We start from the raw sequence: 20,489 nt of genomic DNA on the forward strand, positions 1-20,489 counted from the left end.
GGGACACACGTGGACAGGGCAGTGCTTGCTCCCATGTCCCACTCCTAGCACCACTTCCAACCCTGCCAGTGTTGGCACAGCCAGCTGAGGCCCATGGCCGGGCTTTCTGTGCTGCAGAACATGAATTCACACCTTCTCCTGGTCAACAGCCGCAGGGATGCAGCTCTGCAGCCACGGTTCTGCTGCTCCCAGCCAGGGGAACAGCCTGGGTGCTATGGGGCAGCTCTGGCCCAGGAGGAGCTCCACAGGGGCTGAGGGTTTTCCTTGGGAACCACAAATGGTGAGAACCAGCACAGCTGGCAGCCAGTGCCATGCGTCCCAGGGCTGCTCGTGTCACTGTCTTCGTGGACTTGGAGCCAGCCTGTCCGCCTGTGACAGGGATCACACTCCAGGGCGCACACTGGCAGGGAATCTCCACCGCAGTCCTGGCTCCTGGCATTGCCGCAGGGCTGAATGCCCCTCCCCAGGCTTCCCCACGGTGGGAGTGCTCCAACGGCAGCGCCAACGGCCGGAGTTGGGCAACCCTCACTGAGAGTGGTGGTTGCGTCAGCCCAGCTCTTGCCTGGCACTGCCCGTGGAGCAACCATTATGGCCCACACAAGGAGGCCTTTGTCCACATTATCAGCACTTCTGGGCCCGCTTGAACGGACAGGGCGGAGGCACCACCTGCCCAGCTCCCTTCTGGTGCTGCCACATGAGCCCCGTGCTGCAGCCACAGAAGGAACAGCTTGTGATGGGGATGGCTCCCACACAGCTGAGGCTCCCACAGCTCAGCCCTGGTACATCCCTGTGGTCTCCCAAGTTGCATTGTCTCCTTTAGCTGCAGCGCTGGGCAATGTAGCAGCTTTCCTGGTACCAGGAGGGAAGGGGCAGTGCTGTTTCCTCCTGCATTCAGAGCTCTATGATTGCTGCAAGTGTTCCTGACCCAGAGCAGGGCCAGGATGGCTCCTCTACAGCTTCTCCAGCACCACAGGTTAAAGAGCTTTTCCTGGCTGCATTCCCTTATCCTTGCACAAACATACCAGGTATTCTGTATACATTGGCAGGCTCCTGGCACCCATCGCCTCTCCATGGCTCTGGTCTTCTACCCATCAACCCCCTGCACACTCCTGTCTGCATGGAGATGCCTCTCTGTGCTCCTATCATGGGCAGGATGAGGGCAGAACACCCCAGAGACCCCCCTGGGGACCCGCTTTGTCCCCCACAGAAGTGAGCAGCAGGGTCACATCCTGACAGCAAATGCTACGCAGAAGCCCTGTCCCTCTTCCTCCCCTGGTAGGGGCTGTTCCCAATCCCCGTTTCACATCTCTGCCAGCCCAGGGGCCCGGGGCTGCTCCCACCCCCCTGTCCCTGCAGAAATCCCTATGGAACAGCAGTTTTGTGCCTTCCCACCAAGGAGCCCAGACAGAGCCAGAACGGAGTGCAGATGGTCAGTTCCAAGATTTTATTTACGATCAAAAGGAGAAGCAGACGATGATTCCAGCCGTGACCCCGGGCCCAGGACCGACAGTGCATTCCCACCAAAGCAAATCAACAGAACCTCCCCAGGGCAGGGCAGGGGTGAGGCAGAGGCAGACGCAGCTACAAGAAAGCCACAGGTACTTGGTCCCAGTTCTAACGTGACCTTATCGTGGTAGGAGCCGGAGAAGAGGGCTGTGGAGCTGGAGCATGCCAGCTTCCTCGCCCGGGGTTGGCGTGCCGCAGGCTCTGCTGCCAGTGCAGCAGGAGCCGTGTCAAGGCAATAAATACTGACAGGCCAGGCACGGATTTTAAAGGCAGAACAGATACATAAGGCATTAACCACTTTGGAATACTCGTCCATCGCAAGCTCTTTGTTGATCGCATCAGGAGAGCGGCTCCAGCAACAGGCACGTCCATCCTCAGCCGAGAACAGCCAGGAGCACAGGAGCTGGCTGGGAATTTCAGTGCTTTGCAGCTACCTGGGCTGCAACAAGAAGTGCGAGGTGATGGCAACACTGGTGGCTCCCACACCCTCCTGCCCCACAGCTCCTCTCCACCTTGGAGGCACTGAGGCTGCTGCAGACCTTAGAGCTCTGTGCCGAGGACCCGGGGTGCTGACAGCCTGATGCCCTAGGAGCAAGGAGGGCGGCCAGGCATTGCGCAGTGTGTCACAGCACCCTCCTCCCTGGAGATGTCCCGGCTTGGGGAGAAGGACGGAGCAGCAGCAAAGCGGGAAGTTGTGATTCTTTTCTAATAACCCATGAGGGATGTGACCAAGAAGAATGCCGTGCCAGGGAACGAGGAACAGGAGCGTTTAAAAAGTGTAACAGGGGCAGGGCCCCCTCCCTAGAGGATCCGTGTTACACACTAAGGCATCATGGTTACAGGGAACATCCACAAATGAAGCCACCAGTGTTCCCAGGACACTGACAGGGGACATGATTTCAGCCAACAAAGGGATTCAACAGCTGCCTGGCATCGAAGTTCCTCAGCTACATGGAGGCAGGATCTACCCTGAGCTGTGCACGTGATCCTGCACAGGATCCCTCCCCTCCAGCACCTGCCTGGATAACAGAAGGGGAGAAGCACAAAGGGCCTGGGGAGGGAGCGAGCGCTCCCACCGCTGTGCTGGGACAGCCCGGCCCCTGGCAGCTGGAGCTCGGATGCAGACAACGGGGGCTGGGCAATGCACATGGTGATTCTCTGGGGAGGGGGCACGCTACTGACCGGAGCGCTCTGGCCAAATTAAAAGAGGGTGGAAGGGCCGGGGGGTCCGATGTCAGCACTTTGGTACGGGGGGGTTTCTATGGGAGCCACTGTCTGATTCACGCTCTCTGGGGTTTGGCTGCAGGAAGGGCTAGTCCTTCCAATCCTTCTTGATGGTCAGGTTCCACTCCCAGGACAGGTGATCCGTCTTATCATCGTCTGTGAACTTGGATTTGACGTTGTAGCTGCCCCGGGCCAGCATCCCCTTAGGGGCTTCTTCCATGGGGGTCAGGAACTCGTACTCCTCCGCACGGGGGCCGTAGCTCCCAACCATGTACTCAGTCTTGTCAACTGGAAGGAAAGAGAGGTGTATGGAGGCTTCTCCAGAGCCTCCCTGGCCTCTGGAGCAGGGCTGAGGTGAGTGGAGTACCTGATACTGCTACGACAGCCCAGAGAGGAGCTGTGAGAACATGAACATCGCCCCGCTAACACCCTGATCTCTCCAGGAACGGCTCCTGCAGCAGGGAGCAATCTCCACGCTAGCATTGCTGCCAGCAGTGATCTGCTCTCTGTGTGCGCCAGCAGGGATGAGGCAGAGCCCAGGGGTGCCAGCACAGACACGGCTGCAGGCTGCCCCCCTGCAGCACTCCCAGCAGCACAGCCATGATGGAAAACCTTCTCCTCACATTGGGGCAGCAGCAGGCGAGCCCCAGCACCATGGCAGAAGGAGCAGAAACCCTCACATAGCAGAGCCTGAGCCACAGAGCAACACTTACTTTTCACGCCTTTCCGGAACGTGTGCTGGAGGTACTTCAAGCCTGACACAATCTCCCGGTTCACCTGCCAGGAGACAAGCAGCATCTGCAGAAGCCACCTCTGCCCACCCCACCCACAGCAGGAGAAGACTCCCCTGCCACAAGCCTCTGGCGCTCCCACTGCTGGGATCACAGGTCTCCAGCATTCCCCCTATCCCTCAGTTTTCCCATCTTTAGATTAAGGGAATTCTTACCCTAAAGGAGATTTTTATCCGGTATTCCACACCCTCCTTCAGCACAAACGCCTGCTTCTTGTAGCTCTCCAGGTCTCCTGCAGAGAAGGGACGGGGCTGCTCAGAGTCCCTTTGCGCTGTGCTCGGCACAAATCGAAGTCACAGGAGGGGAGTGGGACAGCAGCTGCCACGGGAGGGGACAGCCCTTCCTGCCTGGACAGCACGCAGCCCATACTGCCAGTTTTGCCTGACAGGACCCTCCTCACTAACCCACTTGCACTACCCAAGGTGGGAAGCAGTGCCCTGTGACAGGACACCGCAGCGCAGCAGTGAATTAATTTACGGACGTTCCTTTCTGGAGGTTTGCTCTGTGGCTGCCACCACCTCAGCGCTGCTGCCATCAGTGCTGGAGGACAGCTGGTCCCTAACAGCAGCTCCCACCACTCCAGAGCGAGGGTTGGCAGGGAGTGGAAGCAGGAATGCTGCCTGCTGCAACAGGGCCACGGACACTGGCTTGGAGCATGGAACGCTCTGGAGCTCAGGCACCTCACTCTGCATCCAGCACAGGAGCATTCCCCATGCACTATAGAAACATAGAATAGTTTGGGTTGGAAGGGACCTTAAAGCCCATCTAGTTCCACCCTCTGCCATGGGCAGGGACACCTCCCACTGGATCAGGCTGCCCAAGCCCCATCCAACTTGGCCTTGAAGACCTCCAAGGATGGGTCAGCCACCACTTCCCTGGGCAACCTGGGCCAGGGCCTCCCCACTCTAATGGTGAGGAAATTCCTCCTTATGTCTACCATAAATCTGCCTCTCTACAGTTTATACCCATTGCCCCTCGTCCTATCACTACAAGCCTTTGTGAACAGTCCCTCCCCTGCTTTCTTGTAGCCCCTTTCAGGTACTGGAAGGTTACTATAAGATCTCCTCAGAGCCTTCTCTTTTCCAGGCTGAATAACCCCAACTCTCTCAGCCTGTCCTCATATGGGAGGTGCTCCAGCCCTCTGATCATCATAGAATCATAGAATAGTTTAGGTTGGAAGGGACCTTAAAGATCCTCGGCATTCCTTGGCACACCAGCAGCACTCCTGCCAGGCTCCACACCAAGCCAGCTTCAACCCAAGAGACGCGCTGGAATTCTCTCCTGGCTCACCTGTCAGGTCCAGCTCCAGAGGGCCCGGAGCGGTCGCGCAGACCAAAGTCAGTTTGGTCACCACCACATTTGGAGCATTGGGATCTGGAAGGCAAGCAAGAAGGTTTTTAACACCCAGCACAGACACACACAAGCTCTTCCTCCTCCCAGGGCACTTCCTGAAAGAGCACAGAAACCAGTGGAAACAACTTCCCCGGTCCCCAAGCCACCCCCAGAACACCTCCCTCTAATGCAGAGCCACCCCTTGTCCCAAGCCTTGCTCCGAGGGCCAGGGATTGGCACAGGCGAGTGCAGACAAGCACCTTTATGCTCCCACTGTGCTCCTGCTGAAGCACAAAGAGCTGGGAGGAGAACAGCCCCGGGCAGGAGCAGGGATGAGGGTGGAGGTGACAAACGAGCACTGGCTTGAGCAAGGAACAGCTGAATCCTCAGGCTCACCTGCAGTCACCGTGACAGAACCCAGCAGGGCCTCCTTGTACTTGCGCAGGCTCTCATCATCCTTGTCCAGCTCCTGGATCTCCTGGATGCTTTTCTGGGCAGGTGGCTTATAGTTGACGGAGTGTTCATCCTCCTCGTTTTCAGCTGCAATCTGGGCCAGCTGCTCAGCTGTCGGCTCCTGCTCCGCCATCCTCACAAACGCAAGTTACACTGAAGTGGGGAGAAGAAGCACAACTGCAACCACCAGCTTGGCTGGCACAGCTCCTTTCCAGCACTGCAGCCCATCGACACGGACCAGGCTACTCCAGAGCTGCTCCATCGCAGCTCCACACGCCTCTGCCACATGGGGACACAGCCCTGCCAGGGGCCTGCACTCCATAGACCCCTCCAGGAGACCAGGTCTTGCACTCAGCCCATGGAGACCCAGGCAAAAGGGAAGGAAAAATTCAGTCTCAGTGCTTTACTTGCAACACGGAACAGGAAAATATATTCCAGGCTACAGAAGAAATGCTCTCCTCTGCAAGATTAATGGGACGAGGCTTTCACTCACTATAAACCTGACCCAGCACAAACTCCGTGCGGTTCTGCTCCCAGCCGCACACGGTTCCGGCTGGGAACCAGCACCAGGAGCCTCCACGGCGACCTGGTGCTCACAGACTGTGACTCAGTGGATCAATCAGCTCTGTGCTGGGTGTGGGGGCCTCAGAGCATGGAATGAGGCACCTGGCTCAGCTGAGCTCACACCTGGCCCTTTCTGAAGGCCTGTGCTGTGCACGGCCAGTGGAACAGATAACGGATTAAAGGCAAGTGTGAAGTTTGGCTTGTCTGCCCTACTCTCACCAGGAAACGCCTGGTTGCACACAGAGAGCTGGAGAAAGGAGATGCCAACACCCAGTAAAAATCTCAGTAAAGCTGATGGTATCTCCAGCGGTTCCTGATGTTCTGCAGGATGCACTGCCCCCAGGGTCACCCTACAGCAAATACCGGTTTGGGCTCTCTAACAACTCAAGGAATGCCTTCAGTGACAGCTCCTGAAAGGTGTTTTGTACAAGCAAAGCCCTTCACAATGATCGGCCGATGGACCCGGTGCTGCTGTCCCTACCTGGCATTCTCGCCTCCTGTTCAACATCCCGCTGGGAGCCCTAAGCTAGCACATATGGCTCACAACAGCCTGCAGAGCTGTGGCTGATGGTGTCTGGTTTCCAAAGAAACCCAGAACCACGAGGTTTGTAACAGAAGAACCAAGCACAGACCACACACTCAGCCCTGGTGTTGCTGTCCCCCATCCATGGCCACAGCTTCTCCAACAGCTTCTCTGGCAGAACATTGCCCTGTTCCATCCCCTCTGTCCCGGAGGTAACGCAAGAATGCACAGCCCAGTTGCTCCCATACGAAGGAGGACAAACCTCGGTGCTGCCATTCATTGCACACAGTTCACAGAGCATATTTTACAGTGACACAAGGCAGGTTCTGCAGATGTGGGAGCCGTGCTGACTCCACGTCCCATTCCAGCCTGGCACCACCTGTAGTGGCGGAACAGAGAGGTGCTGCCCAAGCTCCACTAATACTTTCAGCTATAAATATTACGGATGTACTGTTGGGGGACAGGGCAAAGGAGACAGATCAGACTCCAAAAGTGTTATTTTGCAGTCTCTGCTAGAAGAGAAGGCTCCAGCAGAGCTATGGGCAAGAACGCAGTGGAGAGAAGAGGCATGGGGAGGGCTCTCCAGAGCTGGCACAGAGGCACAGCAGCAGCCAGGCTTCATCAGGGACTTGCTCTTTCCCACTCTCCAACCCGAGACTGGACTTGCAGGCTTGTCTCAAGCTGGCAGTGTTTCCCCAGTGGGGCTGACACAGCTCTCAGATGTCCTGGGGTGAGATCCTTGCCATGTGTGCAGCTGATGCCTTGGTGTACGGAAGCTCAACTGCAGATTGTCACCAGGAGGAGGTGGAGGAAGAGGTGGCTCTTTGCATGGCACAAGCAGCTCCACCAGGAGCTCTCAACACTGCACCCATGACCCTTGTGCTTTACACAAACAGTCTTCTGCATGGCATTCTCCAACATCCCGACATGGAATAGTGTGGGAGTTGGCATTCCAAAGGCCATTTAATCCTATGTTGTATGTGAAGAACTGACAAGATTCCACTCTGGCATCTCCATGTCAAACCCAGCTGCTTCCTTTCTGCTCCAGCCCAAAGAAGCCTCCAACCTCAACAGCTCCTGAAATCACTGAGCAAACTGTCTCAGGGACCATCCCTGCTGCCTGTCCCTCAGCGCAGCCCTTTGCTCGCCTCCCTGCTGGTGTTCACCTCCCAGGTAGTACGGGCCGTTCCTTCTCTGGATGGTGAAGAACCCCTGGGCCTTCCTCCTAAACACCAGCAGCTTTCAGGAAATGGCAATGACAGGCATTCAGCAAGAGCTCTAATGGACTGAAGTCCCAGTCCCTGGCTCTGTCGATTCACAGACTTTACGACTGAGCCCTTGCTGAAAGCAGGAACAAAACAAGCAGAGGCACACGAGGCAGATCCAGCAGGGTATCCATATGCAGATCCCCCATGGTGCCAGGCCTCTTTCTGCAGTGTCAGCACCCATAACCATATACCGTCCTCCAGTTTCCAGCCCGAGCAGACAAAATCTCTTACAGAGGGCAACTACAGGCTTAGCACCACACTCATAGTGCACCAGGAGGTGAGCAGAACAGCACCAGCCACAGCACAGCTCCAGCAGCAGGGCCAGCTCTGGATGATCCATGCCCTGGTGCTGACTGCGAGTGACTGGACTTCAGCTACAGGATAGAATGCATCCCTTTGGTCTCACCCAAGTCTGAAGCCACCAAGCACTGACAGCAACCTCCGGATGTGTCAGATAGGGCATCTCCAGCACTGTCCTCAACTCCACGAGGGTGACCCCTTCCATTAAGCAACAGAGGACACAGAAAAACACCAAAAAAACCAACCAAAACCCTAATCTCCAGCTTTTCAGTCAATTTCCTGTGCCTCTATACCCAATCCTGGCACAGCCCCACTGTGAGCTCCAGTGTGGCTGCAGGGGAGGATATTCCCAGTCCAGAGGTGGACTCCTCAACTTCAGAAGGGAAACAGCCCTGGGCTCTTACTGATCCCTGCAAACCACAACATCCTGCAGAAGACAGCAGGAGGCCAAGTGGCTTTCCACCCAAGAATCCGCACTCAGCTGCCCTCACCACTTTCTCAAGTCAGCAGTTTCCCCGGGATTCTCACAGTATTTTCCGTGTGGGACCAAGGAGCCAGTAGCAGTGTGGGCAAGAGGCCCACCTTCTGCCATCCAGACACACAACCCACTCTGTGTTTAAGCAGATGGCAGCCAACAGCAACTTCTGCACACCCTGGGGTCGGGATCCCAGGCACCAGCGAGGCTGGAGTCAGTCAGAGCCTCCTTGGATGAGCAAACGGGTGTCGGACAGCCATTAGGCTAGCACACAGCCGTGTGCACACAGCTGCGCCAATTCCAGGCGTCCCCACCCTTCCTTCTTCCCCTGTGGTGCAAGAGAAAGCTTATGCAGCCACAGGACAAACTCAGATGGAATTTGATCCAGTTAAATCCGTCTCCGCAGGGTTATTTTGCAGCCAGATCAGGCTGCTAATCCGGTTCACTGTGCAGCTATGAATGCTGCTGTGCCATAAGGATGGGAGCAAGAATGGCCTAAATCGGCTGTGGCTGCACTGCTGTTGATGAACCGAGCTGGGATGGGTCCTGGGCAGCAGCAGCACAGCAGGAACGGGCGACTCTGACATCTCCCAAGGCTGAGCGCTGCCAGCTGACGGCTCACAGGAATTGAGAAGTGCGAGGATGTTCAGATAGCACAGCAGCACCAGTGACATCCCAGAGAGCTCCGGTCTCACCTGATCCCCACCACTGGATCAGCCATGGGGGTGAGTGACCTCGTGAATGAGTGCTGCCGGCCAGCAGCTCCACACCTTGAAGAGGCACTAATTTAGTTTAGTTCTCCATCATGACCCGGCCTCGGCTGCCCACAGGAGCCTCGCACGCTCTGCCGCCGCACACCCAGGATCCAAACACAGGTGTGCAGGGCTGCAGCCGCCGTTCGCCCGGCATCGCGGCCACAGACACCACCAGGAGCGCGACCCGTCTCGGCGCATCACCCTGGTCCACGCGGTACTCGGTGGTTATGGGGCACGGGCACTATCTTGGAAGAACGCTTAAGCAGAGCGGCCAAGCGCTCTGGACCAGACCAGGAACCCTCACGGTGACAACGGAGCCGCTCGGCAGCCGGGAGACACGGGACGTCCCGCCCCACCAGGGGCTGCAGCGGCCGGAGAACCGGCACCTCCCGCTCCACCCTCTCCCCACGGCACGAAACCGGCCCAGGAAACGGCTACCGAGTTCCTCATTCCGTAACCGGAACCCAGTGATGGGAAATGGGCTGGAGGCAGCGGAGAGCGCCGGCCCCGCCCGCCGCTACCCCGGCTCCAGCGCGACCCGCGTGGGGCTCGGAGAGGCCCCGGGAGCCCGGCCTGGCCCCAGCCACGGTTCCAAGCGCCCCGCCCCGCAGCGGCCCCTCGGCGACAGCAGTGCCCCCGCCCCTCCAAGGCCGCGCTCCCGCCTCTTGGCGCTGCCCGCCACCCGGTGCGGCCGGTCCCAGCGGGGCGGAGCCGCGCCCCTGCACGCCGCCCGCCGCCCGGTCTCCGCCCGCAGCCCGGTCCCCGCCCTGCCCTACCAGCCCCGCTCGCTCCGCACCGCGCCGACAACGGCCACCGGGATCCGCCCGCGCGCCCCCGCACTTCCGGGACACGCCCAGCACTTCCCGTTAAGCGAGGGCGCGCCCTCTCGTCACTTTCCGGCCGCGCCCCTGATTGGCCCGAGGGGAGTTGGCGCGACATGGCGGCACGGACAGGGGGCGGGGCCAGAAGCGAGGGGTCGCGACCACGATGGGAGGCGGAGCGTGCTGGAAGAGTGGGCGTGGCATACCCGGAATGTGGGTGTGGCCTGAGCGCATAGGCGCGCTGATTGGCCCAGACGGCACATGAGAGGTGGAGAGAGGGCAGAGGGGAGTGCGCGCGGGACGGGGCGTGGCCATAGCGGGAGGCGGTGCCAGACAGGCAGTGCAGGCGAGTTGAAAGGGCGGGATGTGTCGGGGAGTGGGCGTGGTCTGAGCGATGCGACGCTCTGATTCGCCCGGGACACACGGGAGATGGGGTAGAGCGGCGCGGGGGGCGGAGAGATGAAGGCACGCATGGGAGGGCGTGGCCTAAGCGGCTCAGCATGGGCCTAATTGGCCCATGGGGTTGGCGCGGGATGGCCGATGAGGGGGCGTGGCCAGACCGGGGGCGTGGCCAGGCAGCGCAGGTGCACGGAGGGGGTGTGGCTGGATTGGGGCAGGGCACTGATGGGCCCGGGGGCTGCCGCGAAGGCCATTGGGGGCAGAGGAGCCGTAGCGGGAGCTGGGGAATGAATGAGGGGCGTGGTCTGGGCAGGAGGGGGCGTGGCATTAGCAGGGACGTGACCAGGGCAGGAGCGGCCCGGGCTAGGAGGGGTACATGGCCAGAGGGCAGGAGGAGGGACAGGGCCCAGGGGACAGAGGGGGGACGGGCCCCCAGGGCGGTGCACGCAGGCAATCAGAGCTCTTGACATGTTTCTATTTTATTACGGCGGGGGTGAAAAAGCCCCCCCCGGCCCAACAGGCAACCGGTAAAATTTATCCCAAAAATAACTCGGTACAAAACGGGTCTGCTCCAGAATTAAAAAAAACCTGACAGGAGTTTAAAACCTATCCCAGAACGCAAAGTAAAACAAATCCCATCCTCAGTGTCGGTAACTGCAGCCGCGGCCCCCACCGGGAGCCAGGAGTGCCATCGGAGTCCTGCCCTGCGCTGCTGCCGCCACTTTAGCTGGTGTCCATCTGGGAGAGAGGAGCAGAGCTATCACCATATGCCTCGGCGCCCCCTGAACCACCACAGCTCCCAGCCTTCCCTCTGTTCACATCTCATGATCCTAAGTGGTTTTTGGTTCTCATTCCCACCCCTACGTGGATCCTGCCCCATAGCTGCTGCTCCAGCCATGGTACAGCCTGTCCCACACAACCTTGCCTGGGGAGCGGGGAATGGGGCTGTTTCTTGGCCACAATTAACACGGCCGACAAAGGGCTGTGGAAACTGAAGCCAAGCCTGGCACAGGGTGCTGCTCGGCTCCAGAGATTCCATTAGCCCAGTGACCTGGAAAACACTTCCTCCTTTCCACCAGCTCAGAGCTGCTCACATTTCCCAGGACAAAGGGCCACGGGGAGCCCACGGCCAGCACCCAGATGCACTTACCCTGGCATTGTAAGCATCCAGCTGTGCATCTAGTTCCTCTGCGGAGAGCTGCTGTTTGGAAGTTCTCCCAGCTCCTCTGCCTCTCCCTCTGCTCCCACCGCGAGCGCCTCGCCTGTTGCCACCTCCACCACCAAATCCTCCTGAACCACCGCGGGTCCTGGTCATGCCACCTCTGTTTACACTGTGATTGGTAAAAGCAGCAGGTTTAGCACATTCTGACTAAGCCAATGGGCAGGCAGGAGTCTGCCAAATGGGACATGGATCCCCTCTTCCTACGCAGTGTGAGGCCAGGCTGGTTGTAGCTCCACGGCCGCAGGCTCCTCACCTCTGTGTGGGTCTCCGCTGTGTGTCGATCTGTGACGTGACCAGCTGGATGTTCATGGGCCGGCCTGCAGGGAGAGCGGCCCGTGAGCTGGCACATGGGATAGGGCATGCGGGCCGCTGGAACAGGCTACGGAGGTGGACACGCTGACTCACCGTCCAAAGGGACCCCATTGTACTGCTTCATTGCCTTCAGAGCGTCTGCCTTCCGCTCGAAGTGCACATCCGCTGTCCCCAGGCTGCGGCCGGACCGGTCATAGTGCACAGCTGCCTTCTTCAAGGTCCCAAATTCTGCAAAAAGTTCCTGAGGAACAGAGGGAGGAGTGTACACACGACCATCAGCGCCACAGACACCACATCCTACAGGATGGTGGGGACGGTTCCCCACACACGACTGCTCCAGCAGCACTGGCGCTTCCCAAAATGCAGGAAAAGCACCGGTGCAGAGCGGAGCCCCAGACCTTCAGAAGGGTTTCGGGCAGCAGAACCAAGTGAGCCTCTACCTCCCCCTGTCAGGGTGCACATTCTCATCCAGCCCAAGAAGGCCAATGGGGTGGCTGTTTCCAAACCATCCACACCCTCATTGACTTCCTAGAGCAAGAAAGATCTGTATGAACACAGGGACTCATGAGATGATCACAGTTTCATTGTGCTGGAGTTGTTTTTTCCCCTTAGATCTTTCCTAGACCAGGTGCCATTTAAAGACAGAGTCCATCAGGGACGAACCCCAGAGACAGAGATCGGGGAAACTCCCTGCTGAAGTCCACCACCCGCCATCACAAAGGATGGAAAAGAAGGGGTAGCAATGGAGCCACCAGCTTTGTCTCTCAGGTGCTCCATTCTGTAACTTAGCTCAAACACCTGGCCCTGGTGAGCACTGGCCATGCCCCGCACTAAAGAAGCTCCACATCCGCACCAGGGCTGTGGGTACCCAAAGGGACCAGCACCTTCCCCAGTGTCCACAGCAAAGCCTTTGCCACCGTCCCAGCACCCAACAGAGCACCACACATCTGCTCCTGCTTTCTGAGTAGGTGACATGGGGGCAGGGCTGCAGGCTGGCTCCTTTCCACATGCATTCACCAGAGGAAAGGGTATGTAGCCCTCGGCAGCACCTTCTAGGGAAGGCAACACTTGGCTGCTGCTCCAGATAGCTTCTCCTGCACCAGAGGCCAGAGGATCCTGCCCGGCTCAGGGAACACAGTTCCACCAAGAGCCTTCAAGCTTCCTCCCAGCCAATGGGAGGAAGCCTGAGCCACACACAGCACCATGACTGTTCAATTAAAACAAAACCAGAGCCAGTAACCACTGCAGCTGAGGCAGCACGAAATTATGGGATAGGCAGTCACAAACAGGTGCAAGGATATTAAGTCAGCTTTGCTGCTCAATGAACCGGACTAGAACTGCAAGCTTGTCCATGCCTCAGCCTGAGCTAGCAGCAGAAGACACAAATCCCAGCAGCTGCTGTGTGTAGGAGCTGGCTGCACCGAGGGGACTCCACAGGGCCGCGTGTCACACATCAGAGCCCAGCTACAGCACAAGACTAGTTTAAACCAAATCTGAACTGATGCGGGGACAGAGAGGGGTTTTAAGCACATCAGCCAGTAGCACGGTAACAAAGCTCATTTCCTATGTGCAGCTGGATCGGCACACAGTGGGACTGGAATAAACCCACTGATGAAGAAAGCATCAGAGCAGGTTGTGGCTGCTCCTTGGTGAGACCATGAAGACCCAGAGCCCATGGAACAGTAAGGCCTTGCAGCAGGCCTGGGGCAGCTCCTGCAACCACACAGCTCAGGGCGCAGCAAGTGGGAGCCCCACACACCAGCCTCTGCAGCCCCCACTGCAGCCACATCGCCCCATGCGCCCAACCAAAAGTACAGCCGACCCAAGGCGTATCTGGAATGAGGGACGCAGCCCCAGCAGGTGCCTTGGCTGAGAGATTGACCCCAGAGGCTGTGCGGTAGGTGGGCACTCCCATACAAATCAGCCTTCCCAGTTACACCTCCGAATACGGTGGGAGCACCTTGGCACTCAACAGAGCGTGACTTTAACAAAACTGTGCAAACAGCTCTCAAAAAACAGAGCCGCAGCCGGGCAGGCAGCACCCCTGTAGCTACACAGTCCCTCAGAGTTCATGCTGTTTACACACTCCCCAGCCACAACTGCGTCTGGCTAAGTAGCCACATTCCCTCACCACGGCTGTTGAGGCATAGTTACTCACGCTGCCATCTGACACCACCTTGCAGCAGCCCTTCTGAACCACAACCCCCTCCAGGATCGCCAGGATGGTACAGAATGGCTCTGGCTGGCACAAAGCCCCGTACCAACACAGAGCTTGTTCACTGAGACCGTTCCAGGTGGGGCAGTGCCTGGGAAGGGCCCCTCCCACTCCCTGAACCCACCTGGATGTCCGCATCCGAGACACCGAAGTCCAGGTTGGAAACAAGCAGCTTTCCACCCGTCTCCACACCAGCCCCGGCTCCAAAGCCGCTGTCGAATAGGTCGTGCTGCCACTTCTCTGGGAGTTGCTTTGGCTGGAACGAGAGCGGGGCCTCGCTGAGCATCGCCAAGCAGACAAAGGGCCAACGCACCGCGCATCCCTTGCCCCAGCCTCAGCCTCGTCCCCGGCCCCGCTTCTCCCGCCCCAGCCCCAGCCCCGCTTCCTTCTCCCCGGCCCCGGTCCCGCTTCTCCCACCCCGGTTCTCCGGTCCCGCTTCTCCCGTCCCGGCCTCGCTTCCTCGCTCCATTTCCCCCCCGCCGGCCCCGTTTCCCCGGCCCCGCTCCCCTCGCCCCGGTCACGGCCACCGTACCCGGCTGTAGGGCGCGGGCCGGTTCCTGCCGCCGCCCCGCGCCATGAGTGGCCGGTTCCGCACGGGGCCGCCGCCCGCCCGCCCGGCCCCCGCGCCGCCCCGCCCGGGCCCGACTCCGCGGGTGGCGCCGCCGCGGCCCCGGCCGCCCCGGCCGCCGCCCCGGCCGGCGCCGCGCTGGCTGCGGTTCAGCTTGATGATATCGTCCAGGGACATGTCCATCTTGTCGGCCATGATGGCGGCTCCGCTACGGGGCCCGCACTTCCGGCCGCGCTCCCGCCGCCACCGGAAGCGGAAGCCTACGGGCCAACCTACCGGAAGCGGAAGCGGGACGGGGTAGTCGGGTGGGCGGGGCGATGCGGGTGCGAGTGCGGAGCTGGCACGGGGTTGCCTCTTGGCTGTGGGTGGCAAACGACGAGAACTGCGGGATCTGCCGTATGGCGTTCAACGGGTGCTGCCCCGACTGTGAGTGCGGGCGGGGACGGGGGAGCCTGGCCTCCGCGGCGGGGACACCGGCCCTGCTGCCCCCGCATCCGGGGAGCGGGGGCTCTCCTGGAACCCCGCGTTCGGGAAGAGGGAGTCCTCCTGCACCCACGTCCAGGTAGAACCCTCCTGGACCCCGCTGTGAGGGAGAGAGAGCCCTCCTGCACCCCACGTTCAGGGAGGGAGAGCCCTCCTAGAGCCCCTGTCCGGGAAGTGACAGCCCTCATGTACTCTGTCTGGAGAGGGAGGGGTCTTCTGGACCTCGTGTCCAATGGGAGAGAGAGCCCTCCTGCACCCCACTTTGGGGAGAGAGAGCCCTCCTGGAACCCCGTGTCCAGCTCTGGAGCCCTCAGCAAAGAAAGGACGTGGATCTGCTGGAGCAGGTCCAGAGGAGGCCATGAAGATGACTGGGGGCTGGAGCACCTCCTGTACAAGGATAGGCTGAGAGAGTTGGGGTTGTTCAGCCTGGAGAAGAGAAAGCTCCAGAGAGACCTTAGAGCAGCTTCCAGTACGGAAAGAGGCTCCAGGAAAGCTGCAGAGGGGCTCTTGATTAGGGAGTGCAGGAGGATAGGATGAGGAGGAATGGCTTTAAATTGGAAGGGGGAAGGTTTAGTTTAGACATTAAGAAGACATTATTCATGATGAGGGTGGGGAGGCACTGGCCAAGGTTGTCCATAGAAGTTTTGGCTGCCCCATCCCTGGAGGTGTTCAAGGCCAGGTTGGATGGGTCTTGGAGCAACCTGATCCAGTGGGAAGTGTCCCCGCTTGTGGCAGGCGGGTGGGAACTGGATGGGCTTTAAGGTCTCTTCCAACCCAAACCATCCCATGATTTTATGATGTTTGCCACAGCATCGCTGGCTTGATTTTGCTGCTGCATTTGTGGGGCTGTGTGGTCAAGAGCGCAATTCGTGCTGGTTAACCACCAGTGATAAATGGAAGTCATTGTCTTTCTTTGGGACCATGTCCTGGGTTCAGAAGTGAGCAAACAAAGTGCTTTGGAGGAGCCTAAGAAAGGGCTTTCCCTGTGGCTTTAGGCACCACTTTGCACTGTTCTTGGTATGAGAACCCTTGGCACAGGACGTTGCTCAGCTCCCTCCCTCCTGCCCACTCTTGCTGGGTCAAGGGGCTGCAAGGAACCTGTGAGCATCACTTTCCCTGCCTGACCCCTGTCTGTGCTGCAGGCAAGGTGCCCGGCGATGACTGCCCGCTGGTGTGGGGGCAGTGCTCACACTGCTTCCACATGCACTGCATCCTCAAGTGGCTGAATGCGCAGCAGGTGCAGCAGCACTGCCCCATGTGCCGTCAGGAGTGGAAGTTTAAGGAGTGAGGACTCCCGTCACTCTCTACAGGTATGGCTGCTGGTGTTCCCCGTCCTTCCCTTCTCGGGGCTTCTGCTGGCGTGGGGGGGGGCATGGAGTGTGGGGGCGGCGAGGGGGGCGCTATAAAGGCAGTGGCCCCAGAGTGCTGCGATCACAGTGGCACCATGCACACTGCAGGCTGGCTGCTGCTGGCGCTGCTCTGCCTCTGCCACCCCGCTGAGCCCTGGTACCGCCCGCCCGCCGGGCCCCGGCCCCATGCCGTGGGCAGAGCCTCGGGGCTGCTCTCCAGCCTCCACCGCTCACCACATGCCCGCCGCTCTGGCACCACCGAGTCCGGCACTGCTGGGCTGCTGCCAGGTCCAGCCCGCCCGCCCGCGGGGCTCGGCACTGCGGTGAGGAATGGGGCTGCCCTGGGGGAGCTTGGGGCTCGAGGGGGACTGGGGCTGCCTCGGGATGGCATCAGCGTTTGGAGGGACACCGGGGCTGCTCTGGGATGGGGTCGGGGCTCGGGGGGATCCAGGGCTGCCCCAGGATGGGGTCGGGGCTCGGGGGGATCCAGGGCTACCCCAGGATAGGGTCGGGGCTCGGAGGGATCCAGGGCTGCCCTGGAATGGAGTCAGGGCTCCGGTGGGACCGGGGCTGCCCAGAGGGAGCTTGGAGTTCAGTGTGACTGGTATCACCCTGGGATGGGATCAGAGCTTGAGGGGTCAGGGCTCAGATGGGGTGGAGGCTGCCGCAATGTTGGGTAGGGGCTTGGATGGGGTCAAGCCTACCCTAGAAGGGGCTTGAGGCTCGGGAGGACCAGGGCTGCCCTGGGATGGGATTGGAGCTCGCCTGGGGACAGGGCTGCCCCAGGATGAGGTCAGGGCTCACAGGAAGCTGGGGCTGCCCCGGGATGGGTTGGGGCTCGGGGAAATCCAGGGCTGCTCCAGAGTGGACTTAGGGCTCAGATGGGGTCGAGGGTGCCTCGGCATGGGGTTGGGACTTGAATGGGGTCAGGACTTGGAGGGATCAGGACTGCTCTGGGATAGTATCAGGACTTGGATGGGGTTGAGGCTGCCCCAGAATGGAGTCGGGGCTCAGGGAGACCGGGGCTGCCCTGGGATGGGGTTGGGGCTTGCAGGGGCTGTGGCTGCCCAGGATGGTATCAGGGCTGCCCCCATGGGTGTCAGTTCTGGTGTCCCCTGCCCTGCGGTGATCTGAGCAGCGGGGGCAGGATGCTCCACCAGCAGCACTGCCCAGGGTCTCCAGTTTCCCTGGTGGTCTCTCCCGCAGGTGCTGTGTGTGATGGATGTGGCCCCTGAGCCACGGAGCTGCCAGGTTCTGCCGGATGCCCCAGGCACACTCCAGTGCAAGGCAGACATCACCGTGTCCCTGGATCCCATGGAATGTGCGGGTGTCTGAGCCAGTGGCTCTGTGGAGACAATAAATGCTTGGGCTGCTTCATTGCCTCTGTCCTTGCTGGGGAGGGAGCTGCTGTGGGATGGGGGGACAACTCTGCCTTTTGGGGACTTGGGGTGGCTGCGCCCCCCTTGTGGCTCCCTGAGCCCCTGGGGCCAGGGGCTGCCCAGGTTAGGCTGAACCCAGGCTGTGCCCTGGCAGGGGCATGAAGAGGGTGCACACAGTCCATCTGGGAGCACGAAGAGGGCAGCTGGTAGCAGGATTGTGGCTGGAGCTGCACGGGGGCCCCTCGATCCACAGGGAGACTGGCAGCCCCCTCCCTGATGCCTGGTTTGGCTTGGTCTCTGGGCTCCACCAAGCCTTGGGGGCCCACAGCAGCACTGGCGCAGCTCTGTACTTGTGGCCCAAAGCCCCTGGGAGCAGCCGTTTTCCTCCAGGTTCTGTGGCTGCTCAAACACCCAGCAGAAAAAAAAATCACTTCACAATCAGCAAATTGCCACTGTGGGCCAGGAAGATGCTGGTGGTGACTGCAGGGCACAGTGTGGGTGCTCCCATCCCTTCGTTGCCCTGTCTGGGAAGGGCCCTGCTGCCTCCCTGTGCTGTGGGAAATGTGGGTGCAGCCCCTGCCCAGCACCTGGGCCATGAGCTACCATGGAGAACACAGATCAGCATCCCCACTATGGTGGGGGTCAGCACAGCACCACAAGCACCTACTGGTGCTGCCGTGGGGTGCCAGCATCCACCACGAAGCTCAGCCCTGTCCCTGAAATCCCCTAAACACCGTAAGGGCTCTGGCAGTGCCTGGGGGACGAGCCCTGGCCCTGCGCGGTGGCTGCACCGAAGCTGCCAGCTCCCCTCACCGAGGTAGTCGTGGCTGCTCTTACAATCAATAGTGAATCGATTCCCATTGGAGGAACGGGCACTTGGCTGCACTCTGCATCAAAGGGAGCTCCTTGGGTGGACATAGGAACTGGAGTCTAAATCTGTGCCTGGAGGGCATGGGTGGAACTACAAACCAGAGAAAACAAAGTCACAAACTTGAATTCTCATCTTCCACCACCACATCTTATCTCCACGCTCAGTTTTGCCCCCAGGACTTGTGGGCTGTCAGTAAGCAGATGCTCGGAAGGGCCCAGAAGCACTTGGAGAGCAGAACATCATAGCAGAAGTTTTCAGCATAAGCACAGAGCGGCTCTGCGAGGCCCCAGGGAACGGCAGCTGTGCCACATGCCAGCCGAGCCGACAGCTCCACGTCAATCGGTTCCAGCAGCGCGCCGGCACCCGCCCGCGGTGGGAGCAGAAATGAACCACTTTTGTCATTTTTTTAATAACCCCAGTACCTGTTTGGGGCCCAGAGGCAGCTCCTTTATATGCAAACTCTCAGCCTGGGGTAGATGTGTCACTGCAGCAGAGTTGTTTGTTTTTAATGCTGCACTCTTGTGTGCTCCCGTGGGAGGGATCGTGTGTGGAGAGGTTGGTTGTGCGCTTGGCAGCCAGCGGAGCGCAGGAAGGGCTGACAGCTCCATCACGGCTACTGCAGGGGCAAGAAGCAGCTTTGCTAACAGCAGCAGGACACAGGGGGCAGCTGGGGCTGCGATGCCACCAGGAGCGGAGCCTGGCACTGCCAGGGCTTGAGGTGGTCCCACTAGGAGCATTCCCTGCACCTGGTACCCTGCAGCTGCTCTGTCTGCACCCACAGCATGGAAAGCGCTGGCCTGAGCTGCTCTCCTCCAGTCCAGGACCCACCCCGACTGTGGCCGGGACAAGGGCATGGCTCAGCCTGATCCCACAACCCCTCAAGGTGGCCGAGACCCCTGGCTGTCAAGGCCCCTGCCCCTGTTCTCCATGAGGTGCAGCCGAACAGGAGCCAGGGCAGAGCCCACAGCATGAGCAGCTGCTGCAGTCCCCTCAGTCGTGGGTGAACCCCCAACAGCAGCCACTGCCTGTGGTCTGGAAGGGGAAGCCCTGGGCCTGGCTGGAGAGCTGCAGTGGAGCAGCCTCTGCAGCGGCAAGGGCTCGCCTGGACCCATCGGGAGGGAGGTGACCGTTCCAGACCCTCCAGCAGGGCAGAGCAAGAGGCTTTTCCACCATAGCCACCGTTTTGCTGCCACCAGCCAGGGTTACTTTCCCTGAGAGGAAGAACCTTCCTCCTCACCAAAAAAGGGTGGCAGAAGTTTGGGATCACTCCTGCATCCCTGGGGCTGCTCCTTCCTTGCCGCCAGCTGCAGAACTCCCTGCAGAACGTGGCCCCACTGCTGAGGAAGAGCCCTTCTGCAGCACCCCAGCATCCTGGAGAAGAGAACACGACATGTTCTGCATCAGAAGAGGACAGAAGGCTCAGTTTTCCAGTCCTCTCCTGCCCAGTGCTCGGCCGGGAGCGTTCCCACACAGGTGGGTGTCTTGGCTCTTGTCACGGGTGACACACACACGTATTCCATGAATATTCTATTCTTTTTGTCACTGAAACGCCAACAGGCGAGTTTTGGATAAGCAGTGACGCAGCCATGAGACCCCGAGCTCCTTGGCTGCCTCATCCCCACTGCAGCCGGGCAGCAGGACAGACCCCTGTGGCTGCTCGCAGTCGCTGCTTTGGTATC

General features: G+C 59.8%; 4 protein-coding genes across 5 annotated transcripts; 2 read left to right on the forward strand and 2 right to left on the reverse strand.

Moving 5' to 3' along the window:
• Positions 1 to 1,429: 1,429 nt before the first annotated feature.
• On the reverse strand, positions 1,430 to 10,096 carry ARHGDIA (Rho GDP dissociation inhibitor alpha). Of its 2 annotated transcripts, none has more exons than XM_054083568.1 (6): positions 9,968 to 10,096; positions 5,250 to 5,459; positions 4,812 to 4,895; positions 3,677 to 3,753; positions 3,444 to 3,507; positions 1,430 to 3,018 (listed from the first exon to the last, which is right to left on the reverse strand). In XM_054083568.1, the coding sequence occupies exons 2-6, from the start codon at positions 5,437 to 5,439 to the stop codon at positions 2,819 to 2,821; spliced, it is 615 nt and encodes a 204-aa protein (XP_053939543.1). In that variant the 5' UTR covers positions 5,440 to 5,459; positions 9,968 to 10,096; the 3' UTR covers positions 1,430 to 2,818. The 2 variants fall into 2 exon arrangements, with proteins under 2 accessions (XP_053939543.1, XP_053939544.1); XM_054083569.1 differs by having other exon boundaries at positions 9,988 to 10,012.
• A 783-nt stretch (positions 10,097 to 10,879) lies between these two features.
• On the reverse strand, positions 10,880 to 14,950 carry ALYREF (Aly/REF export factor). The gene is made up of 6 exons (XM_054083305.1): positions 14,693 to 14,950; positions 14,285 to 14,416; positions 12,039 to 12,186; positions 11,887 to 11,950; positions 11,562 to 11,742; positions 10,880 to 11,149 (listed from the first exon to the last, which is right to left on the reverse strand). The coding sequence occupies exons 1-6, from the start codon at positions 14,921 to 14,923 to the stop codon at positions 11,135 to 11,137; spliced, it is 771 nt and encodes a 256-aa protein (XP_053939280.1). The 5' UTR covers positions 14,924 to 14,950; the 3' UTR covers positions 10,880 to 11,134.
• Positions 14,951 to 15,027: 77 nt separating this feature from the next.
• Positions 15,028 to 17,914, forward strand: ANAPC11 (anaphase promoting complex subunit 11). Its single transcript, XM_009559016.2, has 3 exons — positions 15,028 to 15,154; positions 16,354 to 16,521; positions 17,767 to 17,914. Exons 1-2 carry the CDS (start codon positions 15,046 to 15,048, stop codon positions 16,497 to 16,499), a joined length of 255 nt encoding a protein of 84 aa, XP_009557311.2. The 5' UTR covers positions 15,028 to 15,045; the 3' UTR covers positions 16,500 to 16,521; positions 17,767 to 17,914.
• Positions 16,584 to 17,895, forward strand: NPB (neuropeptide B). Its single transcript, XM_009559015.2, has 2 exons — positions 16,584 to 16,883; positions 17,767 to 17,895. Exons 1-2 carry the CDS (start codon positions 16,584 to 16,586, stop codon positions 17,893 to 17,895), a joined length of 429 nt encoding a protein of 142 aa, XP_009557310.2.
• Positions 17,915 to 20,489: the final 2,575 nt, after the last annotated feature.

This window comes from Cuculus canorus, chromosome 18 (assembly GCF_017976375.1).
Source record: "Cuculus canorus isolate bCucCan1 chromosome 18, bCucCan1.pri, whole genome shotgun sequence".
NCBI classification, from domain to species: Eukaryota; Metazoa; Chordata; class Aves; order Cuculiformes; family Cuculidae; genus Cuculus; species Cuculus canorus.